The sequence below is a fragment of the Schistocerca piceifrons genome, chromosome 2 (genome assembly GCF_021461385.2).
Source record: "Schistocerca piceifrons isolate TAMUIC-IGC-003096 chromosome 2, iqSchPice1.1, whole genome shotgun sequence".
In the NCBI taxonomy this organism is placed as follows: domain Eukaryota; kingdom Metazoa; phylum Arthropoda; class Insecta; order Orthoptera; family Acrididae; genus Schistocerca; species Schistocerca piceifrons.
This window is the reverse complement of record NC_060139.1, coordinates 384,859,133-384,885,600: the sequence shown is the minus strand read 5'-3', so window position 1 is coordinate 384,885,600 and position 26,468 is coordinate 384,859,133. Positions and strand designations below refer to the sequence as shown.

At 37.8% G+C, this 26,468-nt stretch overlaps 1 protein-coding gene and 1 long non-coding RNA gene across 2 annotated transcripts in view; one reads left to right on the top strand and one right to left on the bottom strand.

Annotated features, from left to right (window-relative positions):
- The window catches only part of LOC124775748 (DNA polymerase delta catalytic subunit), a 167,545-nt gene that overhangs the window by 115,467 nt on the left and 25,610 nt on the right, over positions 1 to 26,468 (top strand). Inside the window, exons 12-16 of the mRNA XM_047250578.1 lie at positions 13,594 to 13,802; positions 17,923 to 18,184; positions 18,701 to 18,796; positions 18,882 to 19,192; positions 19,552 to 19,801. Of these exons, the coding sequence (XP_047106534.1) occupies positions 13,594 to 13,802; positions 17,923 to 18,184; positions 18,701 to 18,796; positions 18,882 to 19,192; positions 19,552 to 19,801 (1,128 nt within the window). The remainder of the gene's footprint in view (positions 1 to 13,593; positions 13,803 to 17,922; positions 18,185 to 18,700; positions 18,797 to 18,881; positions 19,193 to 19,551; positions 19,802 to 26,468) is intronic.
- Positions 56 to 26,468, bottom strand: LOC124775749. Its single transcript, XR_007015600.1, has 4 exons — positions 26,336 to 26,468; positions 12,249 to 12,414; positions 12,049 to 12,150; positions 56 to 467 (listed from the first exon to the last, which is right to left on the bottom strand). It is a non-coding gene; the product is annotated as an uncharacterized LOC124775749 (long non-coding RNA).

The following is a 26,468-nucleotide window of genomic DNA, read 5'->3' as shown; positions in this document are numbered from 1 at the left end:
TTTTAAGTGCTTGAACATCTCATTTAATACTATTTCACTTTTTTGGGGTAGACAACAATACTGCAGCTGATGCTGGAAGGGGGGGAACCATTGCATTAACCAATACTCAGATAAGACTTTTGTAATGTGTTGGTTCTTGTACACGAGAATAATAGTTGGTTTGTGTCCTCTTCTTCGTTGCATAAATTAGGTAAAGGATACTCCTTCAATCCTTCTTGGAACAGACAGGTTGGAAATTTGCCGTAATGTAAGTGCGTCTGTGTATCATTGTTATGAATAGATTGCTTCTGTTCCAATTTGTAAACTAAGGAGATAATGCTATTTTAGGTTTCACTGGGTGATAATGCACTCCTTTTGAAATTGTTGTCATTGTGTCTCCCAGTAGTTTCTCACTTTTTCATTCCCTAAGTTAATTGCTCGCTCTGCTGAACTGTCTGCTATTTCTTTATGAAAGAGTCCACTGTGCCCTGGAATCAAAAAGAAATTTGTTACTATTGTTGCTTGCTTATGTGTAGAAACGACTTTAATAATGTCTATGATTATGGGCAATACATTTCTGTTCTATTTTGGATTTTTGAGGCTCTTTAGCACATTTAGGGAATTGGTCAGTATCACCACACTGCTTTGTGTGCAAGATATGCCATATTGTACTGCTTCTGTAATTTCAGTGTCTTCTGCGTAGTAGATGGGTGCCTCTGTAGGTAGGGAATATAGGGTTTGATAATTTTCTGTATGGTTGTATATTGTGCATTGTACTTAGTTGCTGTTAATGTCTTTGATCCTCCCATATAAATATTCATCAAAAACAGGATGATAGTATTGAGCAAAATGTTGATTTCAGTCTTCAAATCTGGAGAATCGTATATAATATATTACTGAAGGTTAGAATGATATTAGTGAAGATTAGTGCATTTTCATCTTAGTAGCTGAATGGAGTTAAGATTTCTGTTAGGTATTTTATGTACATTTGAGGTCTTCCAATCAAGAGACTTCGTAATAAATGGCTTTCTTCTGTTTATGAGGCAAACAGTTTTCATGTGAGCTCTCCACCATTTTTCCAGACTCAAATCTCAGTGCCTTCATCTTTCTTTCTATCTTAGAAGTATCATTTTTGTGAGTTCTCCATATTGACCTTCAGTCAGTTCTCATACCTAGAAACAGCTTGATTCACGAATGGGGTAATTATTCTACAAGGTTCATACTATCCGGGCGATGCAGAACTGTTCTTAATGTAAAAATAGCTACCAATAATATCTGCAGTGTAGTCTCTTTCAATCAAATTCTAAGGTTTGCTACAGTATGTTCCATAATTTATCTTGCTGTTTCAAGGGAAAAGCTGTTGAATACAGACAGAGAACATTAGCACACCATTAGGTAGATACCCTTCACGAGAAACTTTCCTCAAGATCTTGCATATATACTACACTACCTCATCCAAAAATTTCTGTGAGACTTAAGATTTTATTCCTGGCGTATAAGTAATGTCAGCACAATAACTGCAGTGGCAGTTTGAACCAATAACTGTAAAGAACGATGTACGTTTGCTCAGTCAGTTATGCGCAGGCAGTGCTAAGTAATAGACAAGCAGCCAAAATGTGTCAACAATATTGTCACAAATTGCAGTGGAACAATGAACTGAATATTTCTAAATCAGGTGTCGAGGACATTATCCTGACTGATTTTTAAAAAGATAATAATGCGTGCAAAATTTGGCCTCCACATCTTGACTCCCAGGCAAAAACTATGACGTGTGATTGCCTGCTGCAACTTGATTGAAATGAAAAATGCAGACATATCTATTTCAGGAAAAAATCGCCAGAGGTGACAAGACTTCTTGCTGTCAATACGAACCTACCGCAAAATGGCAGAGAGCAGAAATTCACATGAAGGATCAATGCTTTGATGACATAACCAGTATTCAAGCCAACACTATACACAAGTTGAACAGCTTCCCAAGGGGGGACTTTCTGGCTGTTTCGCTTGGTTGGTGTGAATGTTCTGTGCATTGTCTTCTAGTGGCAGGAGAACATGGAGAACAGCTGAATCACTAAAACCACCCTAATGTTTCTCAATTTTTTTGTAAATCCAGTCTACACTTTATGGAGTAACAGACTATGTGTAGGAGGGTGCTCAGTATGGCTGCTTGGGAGAGACCATTGTCAACCATCTCTGAGGCCCAATGGTGCTTTCATTATACTTACCATAGATTCTTCTTTCTGACAACAAAGATTTGATACCACAGATAGTGTGTGTGTGTGTGTGTGTGTGTGTGTGTGTGTGTGTGTGTGTGTGTGTGTGTGTGTGTGTGCGCGCGCGGTTTGTTTTTTTATTATTTTTTTTTATTTAGTTGGGGGGGGGGGGGGGGGGGGGGGCTCATCAGTCTTCTGATTGGTTTGCTGATGCGCCCCACCACAAATTTCTCTCCTGTGTCAACCTCTTCATCTCAGAGTAGCACTTGCAAGCTACGTCCTCAATTGTTTGCTGGATGTTTTCCAATCTGTCTTTTCTGCTACAGTTTTTACCTCTGTAGGTGCCTCTAGTACCATGAAATTATTACCTGATGTCTTAGCAGATGTCCTACCAACCTGTCCCTTGTTCTTGTCAGTGTTTTCCATATATTCCTTCCCTTGCCAATTGTGTGGAGAACCTCCTCATTGCTTACTTTATCAGTCCACTTATTTTCCAACATTCTTCTGTAACACATCTCAAATGCTTTGTTTCTCTTCTTTTCAGTTTTCCCACAGTCCATGTTTCACTGCCATACAATGCTGTGCTCCAAAGGTACATTCTCAGAAATTTCTTCCTCAAATTACAGCCTTTGTTTGATGCTAGTAGACTTCTCTTGACCAGAAATGCCCTTTTTTTGCCAGTTCTAGTCTGGTTTTGATGTCTTCCTTGCTTTCCCATTGTGGGTTATTTTTCTGTGTAGGTAACAGAACTCCTCAACTTCATCTACTCCATGATCATCAATCCTGACGTTAATTTTCTCGCTGTTCTCATTTCTGCTACATCTCATTACTTTCTCTTTCTTCAGTTCAGTCAGAATTCATGTTCTGTATGCATTAGACTGTTAATTCCATTCAGCAGATCCGCTAATTCTTCTTCGCATTGACTGACGATAGCAATGTCACCAGGAAATCGAATCATTGATATCCTTTCACATTGAAGTTTAATTCCACTTTTGAACCGTACTTCTATTTCCATCATTGTTTCTTCAGTGTATATATTGAACAGTAGGGACAAAAGAGTATATCCCTGTCTTACAACCTTTTTAATCTGAGTGCTTTGTTCTTGTCTTCCACTTTTATTGTTCCCTCTTGGCTATGGTATATATTGTGTGTTACCTGTCTTGTCATATAGCTTATGCCTATTTTTTTAGAATTTTGAACATCTTGCACAATTTGACATTATCGAATGCTTTTTCCAGGTCAACAAATCCTATGAACGTATCTTTATTTTTCTTTAATCTTGCTTCCCTTGTTAACCGCAATGTCAGAACTGCCTCTTTGGTGCGTTTACCTTTCCTAAAGCCAAACTGATCGTCACCTAACACATCTTCAATTTTTTTTCCATTCTTCTGTATATTTTTCTTGTCAGCAAGTTGGATGCATGAGCTGTTATCAAAAGTCGAGTGGTATATCGCCAGGCTTATACATTCTACTCATGAACATCAGTAGTCGTTTTGTTCCCGCTTCCCCACATTCTACACATCAACATCAGTAGTCGTTTTGTTCCCGCTTCCCCCAACGATTTTAGAATTTCTGATGGAATGTTATCTATGCCTTCTGACTTACTTGATCCTAAGTCTTCCAGAACTCTTTTAAATTCTGATTCTTAACTGGATCCCTTATCTCTTAAATATCGACTCCTGTTTCTTCTTCTCTCATGTCATTGGACAAGTCTTTCCCCTCATAGAGGCCTTCAATGCACTCTTTCCATCTGTCTACTCTTTCTCCTGTGCATTTAACAGTGGAAGAATTCCCATTGCATGTTACCAATCTTGCTTTTAATTTCACCAAAGGTTGTTTTGATTTTTCTGCATGCTGAGTAAGTCGTTCCAACAATCATTTCTTTTTTGATTTCTTCATGTTTTTGATGCAGCCATTTCTCTTTAGCTTCCATACGCTTCCTGTTTATTTCATTCCTAAGCAACTTATGCTCCTGAATTTCCGTGAACATTTTTTTGTACTACCTTCTTTCATCGATCAACTGAAGTATATCTTCTGTTACGCATGGTTTTTTCACAGTTACCTTCCTTGTATCTATGGGTTTTTATTTCCAACTTGTATGACTGCCCTTTTAAGAGATTTCCATTCCTCTTCAATTAAACTGCCTACTGAGCTATTACTTATCACAGTATCTGTTGACTCAGAGAACATAAAGCATATCTCTTCATTCCTTAGTGCTTGTGTATCCCACTTCTTTTTGTATTGATGATTCTTCCTGACTAGCCTGTTAAACTAGAGCCTACTTTTCATCATTACTAAATTGTGATCTGAGTCTATATCTGCTCCTGGGTACGCCTTACAATCCAGTATCCGATTTTGCAATCTCTGCCTGACAATGATGAAATCTAACTTAAATCTTCTCGTATCTCCCGTTCAATATAGTATACCTCCTTTTCTTGCGATTCTTGAACAGAGTGTTTGGCATTACTTGCTGAAATTTGTTGCAGAACTCAATTAGTCTTTCTCCTCTGTCATTTCTATTACCAAGCCCATCTTCTCCCCTAACCTTTTTTCTACGCCCTCCTCCCTCCCCCCCCCCCCCCAAATAGCTGCATTCCAGTCCCTCATGACTCTCTCTTCATGTACTGAATTATCCATTCAGTATCTTCATATACTGTCTCTGTGTCTTGGTTTTGAGCTTGCAAGGTCAGTTCTCAGTGTTAGTTCACTGTTGACCCGGGTGAGAATGACCAGATCACTCAGCTGTTAACAGTAACACGCTCTCTGCCCTACCTTCCTATTCATAACAAATCCTACTCCTGTTGTACCATCTTCTGCTGCTGCTGGTATTACACTGTACTCACCTGACCAGAAGTATTTGTCTTCTTTCCATTTCGTTTCACTGAGCCCAACTGTATCTAGATTGAGCCTGTGTGTGTCCATTTTCAGATTTTCTAGCTTCCCTTCCACATTCAGACTTCAAATATTCCATACCCTACCTCAAAGAACATTATCCTTTCATTGGTTATTCAATCTTTTTCTCATGGCTACCTTCCCCTTGACAGTCCACTCCCGGAGATCTTAATGGAGGCGATTCCAGAATCTTTTGCCAATGGAGAGATGATCATGACACTTCTTCAGTTACAGACCGCATGTCCTGTGGATACACATTGTGTGTCTTTAATGCAGTGGTTCCCATTGCCTTCTGTATCCTCATGCTGTTGATCATTGCTGATTCTTCTGCCTTTAGGGGCAGTTTCCCACCTTAGGGCAAGAGAGTACTCTGAACATCTGTCCACTCCTCCTCCATCTTTGACAAGGCCCATTCACTGAATGAGGATGACTTCTTATGCCAAAGTCTTCAGCCACCAATGCTGATGATTTTTATTGAGAATTTAACCAGTGGCGGAGTTCGAACCCGGGACAGAGGACGTTTTGATTACTAATCAAAGAAACAGTCTCTAGCTCACAGGTGCTCTGTAGGGAGGTAATCCAGTTGAAACAAGCATTTTTTCTAATACTGTGATGTTCACACTGTCATAAGCTCAGTAGCTCAGTTATTGGCGTGTTAAAAATTGATCTGTTTTCAAATTACTACTTTACAACTGGTGCAGACTTGTATGTCGCTGTAGTATCTATGTTTCTCATTCAATCTGTAGAATCAAAATTTAAATTACAGTTAATGACAAAAGCAAAGTATCGGAATATAAAAACAAAGATGATGTGACTTACCAAACGAAAGCGCTGGCACGTCGATAGACACACAAACAAACACAAACATACACACAAAATTCAAGCTTTCGCAACAAACTGTTGCCTCATCAGGAAAGAGGGAAGGAGAGGGAAAGACGAAAGAATATGGGTTTTAAGGGAGAGGGTAAGGAGTCATTCCAATCCCGGGAGCGGATTAAAAGGACGGGTATACACTCGCACACACACACATATCCATCCACACATATACAGACACAAGCAGACATTTTTCCCCCTAAGGTAAGTCTTTCCGCTCCCGGGATTGGAATGACTCCTTACCCTCTCCCTTAAAACGCATATCCTTTCGTCTTTCCCTCTCCTTCCCTCTTTCCTGATGAGGCAACAGTTTGTTGTGAAAGCTTGAATTTTGTGTGTATGTTTGTGTTTGTTTGTGTGTCTATCGACGTGCCAGCGCTTTCGTTTGGTAAGTCACATCATCTTTGTTTTTAGATATATTTTTCCCATGTGGAATGTTTCCCTCTATTAATTCGTATCAGAATATAAATTACTTTAGGCATAAACACGACCACACACCAAAGAGCAAAAGCAGTTAGTCATCGATTGGTGCACACAGAAGAAGGAAACTTTGCTAGCTTTGGGACAAGTAGCACGTTTTCCTTCTTTTGTGTGTGCTTATCAACAACTCAATGTTTCTGCTTTTCGTTGAGTGGTCTCCTTCAACCCTAAAGTATTGATGATTGTCAAAAGTATATCAGAAAGGTGACATTGTGTCCCAGGAGATAGCAGTGACCCCATTCCAAAAGCTTCTAATCTCTTCTTGTGTAAACTACTTATCGTCTGTGTGTCACTTCCGTACGTGGCTACACTCCATACAAATACTTTCAGAAAAGGCTTCCTGACACTTAAATTAATACTCGATGTTAACAAATTTCTCTTCTTCAGAAACACTTTTCTTGCCATTGCCAGCCTACATTTTATATCCTCTCTACTTCGACCATTATCGGTTATTTTGCTCTCCAAATAGCAAAACTCATTTCCTAATATAATTCCCTCAGCATCACCTGATTTAATTATACTACATTCCATTATCCTTGTTTTGCTTTTGTTGATGTTCATTTTATATCCTCCTTTCAAGACACTGTCCATTCTGAACAACAGCTCTTCCAGGTCCTTTGCCGTCTTTGACAGAATTACAATGTCATCGGCGAACCTCAAAGGTTTTTTTCTTCTCCATGGATTTTAATTCCTACTCCGAATTTTTCTTTTGTTTCCTTTACTGCTTGCTCAATATACAGATTGAATAGCATCGGGGAGAGGCTACAACCCTGTCTCACTCCCTTCCCAACTACTGCTTCCCTTTCTTATTCCTCGACTCTTATAACTGCCATCTGGTTTCTGTACAAATTGTAAATAGCATTTCACTCCCTGTATTTGACTCCTGCCACCTTCAGAATTTGAAAGAGAGTATTCCACTGTGCATTGTCAAAAGCTTTCTCTAAGTCTACAAATGCTAGAAACGTAGGTTTGCGTTTCCTTAACCTATCTTCTAAGATAAGTCGTAGGGTCAGTATTGCTTTGCATGTTCCCACATTTCTTTGGAATCCAACCTGATTTTCCATGAGGTTGGCTTCTACTAGTTTTTCCATTCTTCTGTAAAGAATCCATGTTGGGATTTTGTAGCTGTGATTTATTAAACTGGTAGGTTGGCACCTGCTTACTTTGGAATTGGAATTATTATATTCATCTTGAAGTCTGAAGGTATTCTGCCTATCTCATACATCTAGTTCACGATATGGAAGAGTTCTGTCATGGCTGGCTCTCCCAAGGTCGTCAGTAGATCTAACGGAATGCTGGCTACTCCCGAGGCCTTGTATTGACTTAGGTCTTTCAATGCTCTGTCAAATTCTTCATGCAGTACCATATCTCCCATCTCATCTTTATCTACGTCCTCTTCCATTTCCGTAATATTGCCCTCAAGTACATATCCCTTGTATAGTCCCTCTATATACTCCTTCCATATTTCTGCTTTCCCTTCTTTGCGTAGGACTGGTTTTCCATCTGAGTTCTTGATATTCATACAAGTGGTTGTCTGTTCTTCAAAGGTCTCTTTAATTTTCCTGTAGGCAGTATCTTTCTTACCTCCAGTTACATATGCTTCTGCATCCTTAGATTCGCCCTCTAGCCATCCCTGCTTAGTCATTTTACAGTTCCTATCACTCTCATTTTTGAGACGTTTGTATTCCTTTTTGCCTGCTTCATTAACTGCATTTTTCTATTTTCTCCTCTTGTCAGTTAAATTCGGTATCTCTTCTGTTACCCAAGGATTTCTACTAACTCTCATCTTTTTACCTACTTGATCCTCTGCTGCCTTCACTGTTTCATCTCTCAAAGCTACCCATTCTTCTTCTACTGTATTTCTTTCCCCCGTTCCTGTCAATCGTTCCCTAATGCTCTCTCTCTCAAACCCTCTACAACCTCTGGTTCTTTCATTTTATCCAGGTCCCATTTCCTTGAATTCCTTCCTTTTTGCAGTTTCTTCAGTTTTAATCTACAGCTCATAACCAATAAATTGTTGTCAGAGTCTATCATCTGCCCCTGGAAGTATCTTATAGTTTAAAACCTATTTCCTAAACCTCTATCTTACCATTATACGAGGGTGAGTCAAATGAAAAGCTTAAATTTGTAATAACAAATCGAAATTTCATGCCGTTATCCTGTAAGTTGGTAAGTGTGGTACAAACAGCATGTAGAATGGCCTGTAGGTGGTAGCATATTGCAGATGCACATATACCATCGCAGTATCAGTATGAAGATGGCCGCCTCACTTGCGACTTGCACCAGGGAAGAACAGCATTTAGTTATTCGGTTTTTGCGTAGTGAAGGTGTGAAACCTATTCAAATTCATCGACGAATGAAGGTTCAGTATGGTGATGCATGTTTGTCACAGCAGCAAGTCTACGAATGGAGTCGGACATTCACAAATGGTGTGACTTCAGTGGAAGATCCTCCTTGTCCAGGTCAGGCACAACGAGTTATGACCCCACAGAACATTTGGAGCAGTTGAAGCCATAGTGAAGGAGAATTGCCAAGTGACACTGAATGACATTGCAGCGTGTTTACAGATTAGTCATGGGTAAGCACACCACATTGTACATGATGTGCTCCAGTTTCACAAAGTGTCTGCAAGATGGGTGCCACGGCAGCTGATTCCTGAAATGAGAGAACGATGTGTTGATGCTTGTGACGAACTTCTTCGGTGCTTTGAATCAGAAGGTGGGCTTCCTAGCAAGAATCGTTACTGGGGACGAAATCTGGGTTCACTTCCACCAACCGGAAACGAAGAGAGTGAGCAAGGAATGACGCCATTCATCACCACCAAAACCAAAGAAGTTTCGAACAGAACCATCAGCAGGTAAGGTTAAGCTGACTCTCTTCTGGAATGGAAAAGGCATCATTTTGGAGCGTTACATGCCTAGAGGGACCAGTCACCATTGCATCATACACAGATCTCTTAAAAAAATCATCTGCGGCCTGCAATCAAATCAAAGCGACATGGATTGCTGTCAGCAGATGTCCTTTTGCAACATGACAATGCAAGGCCCCACACTGCCTGTACAACAGTTGCAACAATCACAGACCTGCATTTTGAGTGTCTTCCTCATCCACCATACTCACCAGACCTTACCCCAAGTGATTTCCATATGTTTGGACTACTCAGAGACACAATGGGAGGAAAGAAGTTCCATTCTGATGAAGAGGTACACCACGTGGTGCATGACTGGTTGCGCGGACTACCAAAAGAATTTTTTTCTAAAGGAATGTATGCCCTTTGTAAGTGCTGGAGGACTTGCATTGAGCATAGGGGTGATAATGTTGAAAAGTGGTACAGCTTTGTACCACTTCTTCACAGTAAATAATATTTGAAAAAATATTTAAGGTTCTCATTTGACTCACCCTCGCATAATATATCTGAAACACACCAGTGTCTCCAGGCCTCTTCACATATACAGCCTTCTTTCATGATTCTTAAACCAAGTGTTAGCTATGATTAAGTTATGCTCTATGTAAAATTCTACAAGGTGGCTTCCTCTTTCATGCCTTACCCCCCAGTCCATAATCACCTACTACTTTTTCTTCTTTTCCTACTCTCGAATTCCAGTCCCCCATGACTATTAAATTGTTGTCTCCATTAACTATCTGAATAATTTCTTTTATCACATCATACATTTCTTCAATCTCTTCATCATTTGCGAAGCTAGTTGGCATATAAACTCGTACTACTGTGGTGCATGTGGCCTTCATGTCTATCTTGGCTACAATAATGCGTTCACTATGCTGTACATGATGGCTTATCCACATTCCTATTTTTTTATTCATTATTAAACGTACTCCTGCATTGCCATTATTTGACTTGGTATTTATAACTCTGTATTCATCTGACTGGAAGTCTTGTTCCTCCTGACACCAAACTTCACTAATTGTCACTATATCTAACTTTAACCTACCTATTTCCCTTTTTAAATTTTCTAACCTACCTAGCCAATTAAGGGATCTGACATTCCACACTCCGATCCGTAGAATGCCAGTTTTGCTTCTCCTGATAGCGACGTCCTCCTGAGTAGTCCCCACCCGGAGATCCAAATGGGGGGACTATTTTACGTCCAGAATATTCTACCCAAGAGGACTCCATTTAACCATACAGTAAAGCTGCATGTCCTTGGGAAAAATTACGGGCATAGATTCCCCTTGCTTTCAGCCGTTTGCAGCACCAGCACAGCAAGGCCGTTTTGGTTAATGTTACAAGGCCAGATCGATCAGTCATCCAAACTGTTGCCCCCTGCAGCTATTGAAAAGTCTGCTGCCCCTCTTCAGGAACCACACGTTTGTTTGACCTCTTAACAGATGCCCCTCCGTTGTGGTTGCACCTACAGTACGGCCGTCTGTATCGCTGAAGCACGCAAACCTCCCCACCGACGGCAAGGTCCATTTTTCATGGGGTGGAATAAATATGGTAAATAAAATAACCTTAAAAACCTGTTTTATGCAACTTTATGATAAGATAAAAAGCAACAAACATGAATAGGTTCATCACATTTTAAGCACATTGTAGTAGTCTTTTTGTAACAATTTCAACTTGTTTTTCGTTTTCTCGTCCTTTGGTACTTTGGTAATTCAGCAATGTAGTGTTCCCTTCCATCAAATTGAGACTCTTTTTCTTCTTCTTCTTCTTCTTCTTCTTCTTATTATTATTATTATTACTATTATTAGGATGCCCTCCGTTGCTAGTCATTCTTTTGTTGCTTTCAAGTATTTCAGTGACAATTTGACAGCAAAATGTGTTAAATGATCTATGGCTTCTTCATTGTTCTTGTAAAGATCCCAGGCATTTGGCTCTGCAGTGTCTATCAAATATGCAATGATGGGGAAATACCACTGTTTTCCTATTATAGAGCATCTCTACAGTGGTACATTTTTATCAGTGTGATCTGTGTGTGCCATATGAGGATTGTAGGAATGTAATAGGTTAGGCCGAGGCACACTAATACTTTTCTTTTGTTTCTTGGGAAATCTTGTTACAGTATGCAATGGTTGAACTTTGTCAAAATTGTTTGCTACAGTAACAACATTATTGCCATTACAGTGGACAGTGGAAATCCCTAATGCTAAGTCGGAACAATCTTTATCTGATCCACTGTTTTCTTCATTTCATGTACAGATGATAGAGTATAATTCTTATCTCTGTTTCCTCTTATTGTTCCAGTTGTTTCCACACTCCTCTAATTTAGGTCATGTAGTAGTTCAACACTGGTAAATAGGTTATCAAAGAAAATTCGATGTGGAACATGCAGGAAGTAACTGGTACACATACGTCATTACCACTGGGTAGACCATACTTTTGGTTTCATAATCCTTAACACACATGCCAGCTCCTTGGTAAGGTTTAATCCAAATAATATATCCACCACCGATGCCTCCACAACAGAATTTGAATCCACATCGGTTTGGTTTCCCTTTTATGAATTATTTACTTCCAAAATAAGAAACCATCGATTCATTGACAGATTGGCACCACACATGAGGCACAAATTATGTGAATCTATCATTCAGCATACATAGTAATTGACAGATGTTCCCAAAATGGACTGAGGTCATTCAGGTGTTGTATTACCTATTTCTCCACTATTCCAGTTATATTTTTTCTTGTGCTTTTAAACTTTTTGCCTTGATAGTCATTTTGTTGTTGTTGTTGTTGTTGTACTGCTGGAGGGTCCTGGAACCAAATCACAGGTTAAGGATTGTTTTTGTATTGTATTCACATTACGATAGGCTGAAATGTCCAAATCACAAAGTGCAGTAGCATTGACTTACTGGTAATGTATCTACACTTGGATTTTCCTTTGCACCAGAATCTCCATCTGTTACTTCATCAACTTAATTTAGAGGTGGATGAGATGTTACATCCACATCACTGTTTGGTATTTCATCATTGTTGGTTTCTAAAATGTCCAAAAGTTCCAGCAGTGTACACTGTTTTCTGTGAATATAAAATGACAACACATTACCATGACATCCTTCTGGAAACATCATTGAATTACAATTGATGGAAACCTCCAATTGTATTGTAACCATATAAATAATATAGTTTTTCCTCTAAGGTGTTATATTAATAGTATCAGAATTATTGACACAACATGGAAGAAAATATACGTACCTATCGATAACAAGATCAGTCAATTTGTTCATGGTAAAACTGGACTTACCTTCAAGACACAATTTCTCAATGACTATATATGTTACAGTCCAGCACAGCAATGCATTACTCATAGAAATAAATAATTTGAACACTGGCTGATGTACTTGCAGAAGGATGTCAGCGTTATTTGGGTTAAGTAGATGGGTATTGTCCTTACAACACATCCTCCAATCCCACAGTCCTTGTGGTGTCAATCTCCACTAGCTCATGTGCTACACCCACCTCCATTGCTGTCTCCATGTCATCCCCCCACCCCATATGCCCCACTTCACCCAGTTTACACTTGCACTTCCATTTTCTGCTGTTATATCTCCCCCTCCTGGTGCAATCCTCCACATCATTTTATGTCCTGCATGCAACTCACCTACACCAGGGCAGGCTTGCCAGTGCCCCTTTCGTATCCTGTGTGCTTTCTGCTTCTTCGTCCCAACTATCAATCACCCTCCCCTTCCAACTCTCCATCCCAGCCATCAGCTTCCCTTGCCTTCCAACCGTCCCTCCCAACCATTAGCCTCCCTCCTCCTATCCCCTTTCCCCCCCTGCTGATTCCACCTGAAACCACTCCCCCCTCTAATAAAGCAGTGTTGTTGATACTATGTAGCGGGCTTTAACTATATAGTTAACTGTTACCGTAACTCCTTCCATTTTTAGTTTCTTCTTCAGCAAGCCGTGAAGATAATTGGTTTCTGAAGTTGTAGGACTGTCCCAGGCAATGTAATGTGCAGTTGTCAATCTATTTGATCGCCTTTAGTAATGTCCTTTCTTTATGGAACAACTAGAAGACACTCTAGAGGAGACCATATAATCACAGCTCTTACTCCCTCCCCTCTGCCCCATCCCACAATTAAACACTTCATGTCCACTGAAAAATATTGTGAAAATATAAAAGCCATTTCTTTCTAATAACTTTATTCATTTCCTCATTTCATGGTAAATAATTTTTGTTTTCATTCCTTGCAGGCTCGAGAAAGGAATTACTTAATGCCAGCATATGGTGGAGGAGCACAAGAAGAACAGTTTGAGGGTGCCACTGTCATCGAACCAAAAAAGGGTTACTACAGTGATCCTATAGCAACTCTTGATTTCAGTTCACTATATCCTAGTATAATGATGGCTCACAATCTGTGCTACACAACTTTGCTGCAAGGTGTAGCCAAAGATAGGCTAGGGTATGTAATTACAAGAAAATCGTCATTGTTTTGAGGTAACTGCCATTTATGTAGAAGTAATTACAATTCAATGTCTGTTTTCTCTCCACCTTTGTTTGGCAAAATCCGTTGAAATTTTTTCCCAGTGACTTACCTGTATTTGCTTTCTTCCAACCTTCTGCTTATCTCTGCAGTCCTTTTAACCATTTATACATTGATGTTCTTACCAGTTCATGTGTACTGAACACATTCTACATATGATTTGTTTTATCCATACCCTATCAGTCATCATAGTATGTCCAGTCTCTCTACAGTACCTGACAAAAAAAGTGAAGTACCCAGATGGGGAGTAGGACACAAAATGAAATTTCACAAATTAAAAGGAAAGGTATGTGATGTTATGTCAGTGAGCACAAAATTGAGTCAAATTTATAAAAAGCTTGGCAATAACAGCTCACTTCTCACTATGACATTGCACCCACTATGGCCTGTGTATTGATTCAGTTGGGAACTGTGTCATAAAGCTGTTTTGACCTCTTGTGAGGCAAGCTGGGTCACAACTGGGTGGATTAGCATTGTCCTGTTGAAAGATGGCACCATAACAGTAGTGATGACAGCAACCGAATGACAATAGTTCGCAGCTTGTGGTCTCACAGTCGCGTTCTCGCTTCCTGAGCATGGGGTCCCAGGTTCAATTCCCAGTGGGGTCAGGGATTTTCATCTGCCTCAAGATGACTGGGTATTTGTGATGTCCTCATCATATCATCATCATTCGTGAAAGTGGCAAGTTTGGACTAAGCAAAGGTTGGGAATTTATACAGGCGCTGATAACCACACAGCTGAGCGCCCCACAAACCAATCATCGTCGTCATCACCACCACCACCTCCATCACCGAATGACAATAATTGATTCAATCGGTTGTTGGAAAACAACTGTCTCATTCAGTGCTAGAGTCATGTATTGCTTAAATCATTCATTCGTTCTTTTGAATGAAACAAATCTCTGGGTGCAACTGAATGAAAAAAGTCAACCGATTACATAGTAGTTTTGTATATATTGACTGGATTATTCAGTCTGTCTGTTGAAGTGAAATCAGCCTGTAGATATAATGCTGTCATTAAGCTGGCTATGTCTCATTAAGTCATACAGCAGGAGAAGAATGAATTTCTTGACCTAAAATAGAAATATAACAAACAAATTTGTATACAAAATACTTAACTTTTTATGCAATAATAATTAACAAACATTAAACAAAAGTGCTAACAGTCCATTCCTACCCAGGTGCAAAGGTGGCACAATAACTTTGACAGATAAGATAATTGTGCACCAAAGATATGTTGCTGATATTCTCCTTATAGATAATGGTACACAGGCATACATTTCAGGTCTAGCCACATCCTTAAGTCAGTTACACCACAAGATCCGAATCACAGTTGAAATGGAGTCAAACAGAACCACGAAGTGCTTGGATCTTAGTATTACTAGACAGCCTATGGGCTTCCTTCAAGACATTTTCAGGTAATTTCATAAGACAGTTGTGGTCAGTTCAAAATTTGTGAATTAAATTATTTCCCTTACATTCATCTTAGATTTTATGAGTAATCAACCATGAGGTAGCTCTGTTTTGTCAAAAGTATTGTTTAAGTAACTATATTTATTAATTTCATGTTTTAAACAAATAATTTGGCATAACCCTTGTAGTAGAAACTGCTAAAAACAACCAATTTATAGATGTATTCAGTTAATTTAGTGAGTTAAGTTTTAATTGTAATTTCTGTAAATTTAACTTCGAACAATATGTAGTTTCAGTACCGATTATTGCGATGATATATAAGGGCCCGATTTTTGGTCACGAGACAGTCAGCCCACGGCTGAGTCTGTGACGAGTAACGTGCTAGTTAGAACAACAACAATGCTTCAAATTAACTGTGGAATAAGTGTTAAACAATTAAGCCATGTGAAAAACAGTGACAGTGTCTGCTCCTTACGTACCCAATTATTCTTCAAGAACTGTGAACTTTGTGGTTAGGTTTGACTGCTCGTAGGTATTCAACAAGAAACTATTGTAGCAGTATGTGGAGTTTTGCCTGCTAACTATTAATGAGGCTTATCGAAGGTTAAATAATAGTGCACTGGCCATATAACTGTATAGTATTGGGGATTGTGCAAAGTGAAAACTGAAGTACTGTGAAACGCAACTTAGCACCTGTTGGTTACGTAATTTACAGTAGTGTAGGTGTTGGAATCAACAACCCATTTTTCAGCCAGTGTAGCAATGCAGTATGTCGACACCGAGGACAACAATCAACAAACGAACATAAGTGAAGCAGGTTGAACTGCCACAACTTCTACTGGTATCTTATACAACCCGTATTCAAAGTACCCGCACCTAAAACTGCCACCTTAAAGTGTCCATACATTATTGCCCTAACTGTTACTCAAGTCCAAAATTTGTACGATTGTAATTCATCTTTCAACAACTCTCCTTTAAATCATGCATGATGTCTCGAGACATTCATTACAGCCCAATTGTTCAAATACTGTGAAAGTTGTTAGGTTCCTTTTGTTTTGATTGATTAGACCTGAGAGAGGGCCTTATTGCCCATTTCTTGACAATGTAAATAAATCAATATAATTAATTTTATCTGTCTGTACTTATTTTCCAATAACCATTGACTTGTGGTTATATTCATTTGCCATTGTATTTCTTGTAGTATTCTCCCTCCATTCAGCATTGCTATTTTCACTTCTCTTGTGCTTACATTTCATTTATACTCTTCCTTTGTGGACTGCTTTATTTGACCAGCTATAGTTTTAAAGCAGGAACGAGAGAGCAGAATGATGTTTGAAAATACACACACACACACACACACACACACACACACACACCAACCAGGTTCGCTGTCCAAACACTTCGAATAGCACTTTGATATTGAATAACCTACTGTTTATGGTCAGATCGAATCTCATTTATTATAATTTGTGCATGGATAAATGTTTAGCCACATACTAGACTCGGTGGATGTCCTGTATTCACTGTCCAGTACTATTGTAAGATTACAATAATTAAAACTGAATTTTCCTAATATTGCTGTATTTTGATGTATTGCAATTGAAAATTCATGTTTTTGAGCAAATTAATAGTAAAGGAAGATTCGTCTAAATGCGAACTTTTAGAAACAACAATAATTGCTATTGAATTATGCTGTCTAGCTTGCAAAACATAATATGTATTTCAGTAACACTGTTTTAACTGTGAAACGCAATTACTCTGAAACTAAAAGAGTGCAAAAGTTGCTAACATATTCCAACATTAGCTATATGGATATTTCACTTATTTATATATACTTTTGACTCACTTTATCAGGAAGTTACTATTGGGTATTTGGAATTAGCACAATTTTTAGGTAAACTAAGTAGCTCTTTAACACCTGATAACCAAAGGAACATAATAAATACTAATGTTAAGTCAGAAGAAACCCTGTCAGTGTTTGAGATTTTTATGTGCTGTGCACATGTCGTAAAAATAACACTATCGAAGATCTCTGCAAAACAATAGAAACAACTGGATAAAGAATCCAACTGCTTTCTTACAGGTGGCGGTATCTTTTTATGAAAATTTATCTGTAGTTTACTTTATACTTATCAAACATTTAAAGGGTCAGTTCTAAATTATTGAAGAAAAATGCAATCACCAAAGTCTCTTCTGAGAGACTGTGCCACCAACTCATCAATACTTCATTATAGTGGAAAAATAGTCATTAACTGACTGTATTTAAACAGACAGTCCCGCAAAAGTAAATTGTGAATTGTCAAATTTTAGCACATGCAGATGTCCCATGCAAAATGGGAAATAGCATTTCAGTCAGTTTTAGAGAGATTTATGTCTTTGTTCAGTATCACCATTCCTGAGATGAATCATTCAATCTACACATAACATATTCCATAAGATATCAATTTATATAACAAAATAGTTAGATAACGTTATTAAAGAAACCAAAGCACAAGTACAAAATTTTCCAGCGAGTTTCTTAAAGTGAAATGAAATGGTTACATGTTGTTCTTTGCTGAAGTAATAGTGTTTATGCTTGCACTGTAATACTTATAAGAAGTTTACATTTATTATATATCTTGTAACAGATTGTCACCAGATCAATACACCAAGACTCCAGCAGGAAATTATTTTGTGAGACAATCAGTATGCAAGGGCCTCCTACCTGAAATTTTGGAAAACTTACTAAGTGCCCGCAAACGAGCAAAGGAGGAGTTAAAACGTGAAACTGACTCTTTTAAAAAGAAGGTGCTGGATGGCAGACAGCTGGCACTTAAGATAAGTGCAAATTCTGTGTATGGATTCACCGGGGCCCAAGTGGGGAAACTTCCATGTCTTGAAATATCTGGGGTATGTGAATCTGAAAATTTACAACTCTAGTTTCACATTTATCTTTTAATGTGTGTGTGTGTGTGTGTGTGTGTGTGTGTGTGTGTGTGTGTGTTTTGGTGGCACTATCTCTCACTAATAGTGAAAGTTATTTTTGTCCTTTTCATTGCACCCATGAGTTTTTTTGGTGTCGCTTATACAAATACATTACTGTGCACTTTGTACGTTGTTGTTATCTGAGATTTAGATTTTTATCAGAGATTTAGATTTTTATCTGAGATTTAGAAGCATATTTTCTTACTACCAGGTATAATTTTTTCAGAAAGTTCTATAATTACTAAATCATGTGTAATATAATTTTATGTTTGCCTGCACTTGTATTGTCTCTGTATTTCTTGATTTTCTGATCATGGGTATAAAACAGAAATAATAATTTCCTGAGAACAGAGCATGCGAGAATATATATGGTTCTTTTAGATATTCGTGCTGTATTTCAAATTAAGCTATTCCTAACAAAAAGTGATTTGATTGTTACAGAGTGTTACTGCATATGGGCGTACAATGATTGAACAAACCAAGCAGGAAGTTGAACAGCATTATAATATTGCTAATGGGTATGAACATGATTCCGAAGTATGTATTTCAGTTTATATTTTTCATGACTTGTTCTTTGATCTTACTGCATATCTTTGAGAATAAATGAGGCATGCTATTCTAGGTAATTTACGGAGATACTGACTCTGTTATGGTAAAATTTGGAGTGAAGAGTCTTGAAGCTGCTATGGCATTAGGAAGGGAGGCTGCTGAATATGTTAGCTCAAAGTTTGTTAAGCCCATAAAACTGGAATTTGAAAAAGTTTATTTCCCATACTTATTGATTAACAAAAAACGCTATGCTGGGCTGTACTTCACACAACCTGATAAATATGACAAAATGGACTGCAAAGGAATTGAAACAGTCCGCAGAGACAACTGCCCTCTTGTTGCTAACATGATGAACACATGTCTGCAGAAACTACTCATTGAAAGGTACAGTACTTTTCATGTTTAAGCTATTTAGCTTGTGTAGTTATAGTAATAGCTAATATCCTAGGATGACTTATTAACAGAAAAAAAGTTCTTAACAGCAATAAACAACATTATAATTTTCAACACTATTTAACGTCTTTTGTGCATAGTAATATTGATGAACAATTAAAAGCAAGTAAAAAGAGTAATAATCGCAAAGCAATATAAAATCTCATATGGCATTTGAAATGCTATTGAAAAATGATAGTACTGTGCCAAAGTTAATGAAAACCCTAGACGCATCCACAACAGTACTGGTGTCTGTCTGAATGTTTCTTTTCCATATAGCTAGCTTTTGTATATTGTACATTATGTTTCAGAGATCCAGATGGTGCAGTTGAATATGCAAAGCAAATTATTTCAGATTTGTTATGTAACAGGATAGACATATCACAGTTGGTTATAACAAAAGAGTTAACCAAATCTGATTATGCAGCCAAACAGGCTCATGTGGAACTAGCTGCAAAGATGAAGAAACGTGATCCAGGAACTGCTCCAAAACTTGGTGACAGAGTGCCTTATGTATTAACAACTGCTGCAAAAAATACACCAGCATACATGAAGGCTGAGGTGAGGTAACGCCATGCTCACTTAGCACACACATCTTGTTCCAGTACTTCAAAGATGCTGTAACTTACCAAACAAAAGCGTTGGCATGTTGATAGGAGACAATAAAAAATGCATACACAAATTTCAAGCTTTCGCAACCCAAGGTTGCGTCATCAGGAAAGAGGGAAAGATGAAAGGATGTGGGTTTTGAGGGAGAGGGTAAGGAGTCATTCCAATCCCGGGAGTGGAAAGATCTAACTTAGGGGGGAAAAAGGACAGGTATACACTCGCGCGCGCCACACACACACACACACACACACACACACACACACACACACACACACACGTGCGCATCCGTCCATCCATCCGCAAATATTGTGCGGATCGATATGTGTGTGTGTGTGTGTGTGTGTGTGTGTGTGTGTGTGTGTGCAAGTGTATACCTGTCCCTTTTTCCCCCTAAGGTAAGTCTTTCCGCTCCCAGGATTGGAATGACTCCTTACCCTCTCCCTTAAAACCCACATCCTTTCGTCTTTCCCTCTCCTTCCCTCTTTCCTGATGAAGCAACCTTGGGTTGCGAAAGCTTGAAATTTGTGTGTGTGTTTGTGTTTGTGTGTTTTTTATTGTCTCCTGTCAACATACCAACACTTTCGTTTGATGAGTTACAACATCTTTGTTTTTAGATATATTTTTCCCATGTGGAATGTTTCTCTTTATTATATATATATAATAGAAGGAAACATTCCACGTGGGAAAAAATATATCTAAAAACAAAGATGATGTGACTTACCAAACGAAAGTGCTGGCACGTCGATAGACACACAAACATACACACAAAATTCAAGCTTTCGCAACAAACTGTTGCCTCATCAGGAAAGAGGGAAGGAGAGGGAAAGACGAAAGGATGTGGGTTTTAAGGGAGAGGGTAAGGAGTCATTCCAATCCCGGGAGCGGAAAGACTTACCTTAGGGGGGGAAAAAAGGACGGGTATACACTCGCGCGCGCGCATCCATCCACACATATACAGACACAAGCAGACATATATACTTTTGGATTAAAGGAGACCACTCACTGGAAAGCAAAAGTGTGGAGTTATTAACAGGCGCACCCACAAAAAAGAAAGAAAACTTGCTAGCTTTCAGAGTAATACTTTTCAATTGAGAGTACACACACACACACACACACACACACACACACACTCTTTTACTCCTACATGCTGCTGGTAAAGCAGTGTGCAACGTGTTTGTGTTTGTGTGTGTGATGGTTTATTATTACTATATTATTATTATTATTTAAAAAAAGAAGCTCGAAAAAGGATCACTTAAAAATATATCAATTTATTTTTCTTTTCTGTGTGAGCCCGCCATGAACTCAACACCTACACTTTTTGGTGAGTGGTTTCAGTCAATCTAGAAGTATATTTACATTCCACCAGACCTTTCCCATAAAATTAATATATGTTGTTCAATAAAATTCTGGCTGTCCATTTTACACTTCTATTACTAAGCGGCTAACTTGGGGCACAGTCTCAGCTGCAGGTTACCTATCTAGTGTCTTCCAGGGGCAACAGAAATTTGATTTTCAGTATTTCATACACAGCATGCGTATTACCCAGTATATATTCATCCAGTATTTGAGAATGAGAGCATTTACAAACTTTCAAAAAATTTTACATGTAATTTCAAACCTGTACGGAACTTATTCTCTGACATCCTGAACAAAATGATGAAAGGAAAAAAGTTTATTGCTTGCTGAAAGTTACTGCATGAACAGCGAAAATGTAGCATCAGGTGTGACATTTTATTTTAATTAAACACTTCTTTACTACTTACTCTGTCTGTAAGGCATTTTGCACACAGCATTAATATACACTGCTGAATATACCTGCAAAACTATATCATTGTACAAAACAAATTTCATAAGATTTGACATAATAAACATTGAGTTGTGTGAGAAACCAGTTTTTCTTAAAACAGAACACAAATTACCCAGGGTGTACTTATTAGGATTTGACAATGAGAGCACTTAGCAACTTCCAAACAGACTTTAAAAATAATTTCAAACCTTTTCATAGTTAACTTATTTGTGAAGCAATCAAATGTGTGAGCTGTTTTACACATCGGAGTTTGATTCTTTAAAGACTCAGGGGTTGGTATTTACTGGTCAGTCCTATTCCATGGATTGCACTGATAGTGGTGTCTAGGATATGGAAAGAAGTAAAAGATGTACATTCAATTTAAATGCAGTATAGTGCAATAAAATTACTGTGGAGGTAGCCTTCAGTGGAGTAGTAGTAGTTTCCCAGTTTAATTCAGTGTTAAGCGCTACCATGTTGCTTATGTGACATTTAGGGCTGGTTGTGTAAAGCAGTTGAACTCAGATTAATGCAGAAAATGACCTCAGATCAAGTGAGCCCAGAAATTTTCTTTGTATAAACATTAATCTCAGATTATTTCACCAAAAAGTAGGATCAACTTTGACTGGTGAAACTGTGCCAATCAGGCCAAAGTTGAACTGCAGTTGAGAGTTAACGACGTAGTGACATTATTAGAACTATGTTCCCCCCTTCTCATTCCTCTGCAACAGAAATAAGGGTTAAAAAGAGGTAAATAATAAAAGAAGCTATTATTAACACAAAAAATGGTAAATAAATAAATAGTATGTGCGGATGGATATGTGTGTGTATGCGAGTGTATACCAGTACTTTTTTCCTCCTAAGGTAAGTCTTTCCGCTCCCGGGATTGGAATGACTCCTTACCCTCTCCCTTAAAACCCACATCCTTTCGTCTTTCCCTCTTTCCCGATGAAGCAGCCGTTGGTTGCGAAAGCTAGAATTTTGTGTGTATGTTTGTGTTTGTTTGTGTGTCTATCAACCTGCCAGCGCTTTCGTTTGGTAAGTCACATCTTCTTTGTTTTTAGATAAATAAATAAATATGTGAATATGCCACTCTCACACTGCTGAAGCTGGACATATTTTTTTTATCTGTGAAGTTGGATATAGAATCTATAGGCTATGAATGCAGATGATAACAGATCTCATAACAATTCATGGAGACGACATGTAATTAATGTGATTATTGCCCATTTCATAATGATTGACCCCTGACTTTGAGCTCATTTTCTGGTCACATTGCATTGTGAACACCAATATTTTATACGGTGCTGGAATCATGGAAATGCCTACTTTTATTTGGTGTGTGAATACTTTATCATAATTGAAATGGGATGGCATATGCTGTAATCTTTAAGAGAAACTGTGCTTTTTCTAGCATGTGTCAGCTTTAAGGACACACAAAAACCAGACTGCAACTAGGAGAAAAAACTTTCCTTAGCACAGTTTAAAGGTACAACCTTGTCCTATTCACTTGTGTTTCTCTGATAACTCATTTCATTGCTGTAGTGTCAAACGCAAGACACTACAATTGAGCTTACAATCATAGTTATTGCAACAGAGAATTTTGGTTACATCGTATGTCTTCACTAATAAATACTTCTCGTGCTTGTCAGTATAGAGTTTGTTTAGCAATTGGTTGAGAAGGTGCAGTGTATGCGAGGCTGTGGTGAAGTGTAGCTGTCACATCAGTGCGCTGCCACTGTTGTAATGTGCCATAAGCACCTGTTCATCAGCAAAGAATGGTAACTTCATAGTTGCATTCCAGTATGCGATTGCCGTGTTCAGTTTTTGTTGCAAATGGAGGGAAATAATATGGGAAATTGCAAATAAGTGCTCAATATACAAGAAACTCACAATAAATGAACATTAATTACTTTTGAATGCATTACGGGAACAGCAGTGATCAATGTCTTATAAATATTTACTATTAAAAGTCTTGATCACGATTTATTTATCAAGGTGACCGGTTTCGACCACTACTGTGGTCATCTTCAGACCTACAAGTTGTATACAAAGCTCTAATTACGAGGGCTACATACATTAAAGAAAATACATAAAGTTATAAAGCTATTAAACATTGAATTACCATTGAGTAGGAGCCTCTTTCTGTTGGAGAATCACTACTGGAGGAACCAGTGCACGTCTTACTATATATAATGGAGGCTCCACCCACTTCTGACTGCATGATGTCATTACTAACCAATGAGTTATAATGTATCAATTTCCTTTTGGATTGCATCATGTTGGAGAGGTAATTTCAGTATCCTATGTATCATAGTTTTAAAAAATGCCATTTTGTATCTTGATGGATGGCATGATGTAGCATTTATTATTACGTCGGTTGATGTGGGTATTCTATAAATAGAAATATTATGTTTACAGTTTAAAATTTCTTAGTTAAAAGAACATTGTCAAGAATTAGAAATAAGTACACACTAAACTTAGCTTATTAAACAGCTATTGTCAATTAAGAAGCGTTAAAAAATATTTGAATATGTAGGAAAATGAACTTCGGTTTGGCAGTACATGGGTTGCCCTCTCAAGGCCTGTCAGTGAACCATTTGGAACCATTGGTTGCCATGGTGAAGTTGGACGCCGTTGCAAAGATGAGGCAGCAGGCTTTTTTCACTGAAGTTGTTGTAAAGTCGATAGTCGAACTAGTGGTTGCCATGGTGAGGACAAACGCCAGTGCAAAGATGTGGCAGCAGGCTTCTTTCCAACGAAGTTGTTGTGAAGTGGAATGGCGAAGACTGTCACGTCAGACGATGTATTATTGAGCAGCAACATGTCTTTATTGAAACGATTTTTAAAGAGTAAGCTACAATAAACTGTAGCCGACATGTATACTACATGCTGCATAAATATGATAAAAAGTAGTTGTCCGTATATATGAAATATTATCTATGAAGTTGATATGTAGATTACATGTGCCAATTATTTTATAGGCATTGCTATTCCTCAAGTTAGATGCCAGTCTTATAAGCAAATAAAAATGAAAGAATTTAAAATTATAAGCCATAGTGTCAAAAATAAAAGGATGTGAATTAGCAATATGCAGTCTAAAAGCATATAAGCAAAAATTCTAAAACAGATAGTCAATCATAAAATAATGTTTGGTAAAATACAATTACAATGTAAAGGTAAAATATTTGCTAAAAGTCTTAATAATTTAAAAAAAAATTAACACGTTTCAAAGAACATACTACAGGTACCGCACGTATCAAATCAATATTTGGTCAACATCTTGATGGATACAATCATTCTGAGGGTTGCATTTCTAGCAATTTGAAAATATTACACACTGTGCCAAGAGGACCACTGCTAAATACCTTAGAAGAAATTGAAATCTTTTCACTTCACAAAAGTAATCCATTATCTGTTTTAAACGAACAACTTCAGTTCAAAGACAAACATTTCTTTGAGCTTTTCGATGATCTGCTTTAGAATGTTTCCTCTTCTGTGTTTAGTTTTAAAAGGTTTTTAAAATTTTTTTTTTTTAAATTATTAAGACTTTTAGCAAATATTTTACCTTTACATTGTAATTGTATTTTACCAAACATTATTTTATGATTGACTATTTGTTTCAGAATTTTTGCTTACATGCTTTTAGACTGCATATTACTAATTCACATCCTTTTATTTTTGACACTATGGCTTATAATTTTAAATTCTTTCATTTTTATTTGCTTATAAGACTGGCATCTAACTTGAGGAATAGCAATGCCTTTAAAATAATTGGCACATGTAATCTACATATCAACTTCATAGATAATATTTCATATATACGGACAACTACTTTGTATCATGTTTATGCAGCATGTAGTATACATGTCAGCTACAGTTTATTGTAGCTTACTCTTTAAAAATCGTTTCAATAAAGACATGTTGCTGCTCAATAATACATCGTCTGACGCGACAGCCTTCGCCATTCCATTTCACAACAACTTCGTTGGAAAGAAGCCTGCTGCCACATGTTTGCACTGGCGTTTGTCCTCACCATGGCAACAACTTCAGTGAAAAAAGCCTGCTGCCTCATCTTTGCAAAGGCGTCCAACTTCACCATGGCAACCAATGGTTCCAAATGGTTCACTGAGAGGCCTTGAGAGGGCAACCCATGTACTGCAAAACCGAAGTTCATTTTCCTACATATTCAAATATTTTTTAACGCTTCTTAATTGACAATAGCTGTTTAATAAACTAAGTTGAGTGTGTACTTATTTCTAATTCTTGACAATGTTCTCTTAACTAAGAAATTTTAAACTGTAATTCGACTTATAACTCATTGGTTAGTAATGACATCATGCAGTCAGAAGTGGGTGGAGCCTCCATTATATATAGTAAGACATGCACTAATTTCTCCAGTAGTGATTCTCCAACAGAAAGAGGCTCCTACTCAATGGTAATTCAACATTTTATAGCTTTATAACTTTATGTATTTTCTTTAATGTATGTAGCCCTCTAATTAGAGCTTTGTATACAACTTGTAGGTCTGAAGATGACCACAGTAGTGGTCAAAACCGGTCACCTTGATAAATAAATCGTGATCAAGACTATTTTTAATAGTAAATGAACGTTAGTTTAGCACAATTCAACAGGAAATGGAAAAGTCGATTATACCAATAAATTTTGCGGTAGAGAATGATATCTGAAGTAAAATTTACCTTAATTGCTTTTGCTGCTGGCTGAGGTCTGAAATATGCTCACTATTTTTATTTACTTAAATTTGGCATATTTCGTGAGGCGATATTTGTCTTGGCTTCAGTTGTCTAGTGGAAGTATGATTCCACAATGCAT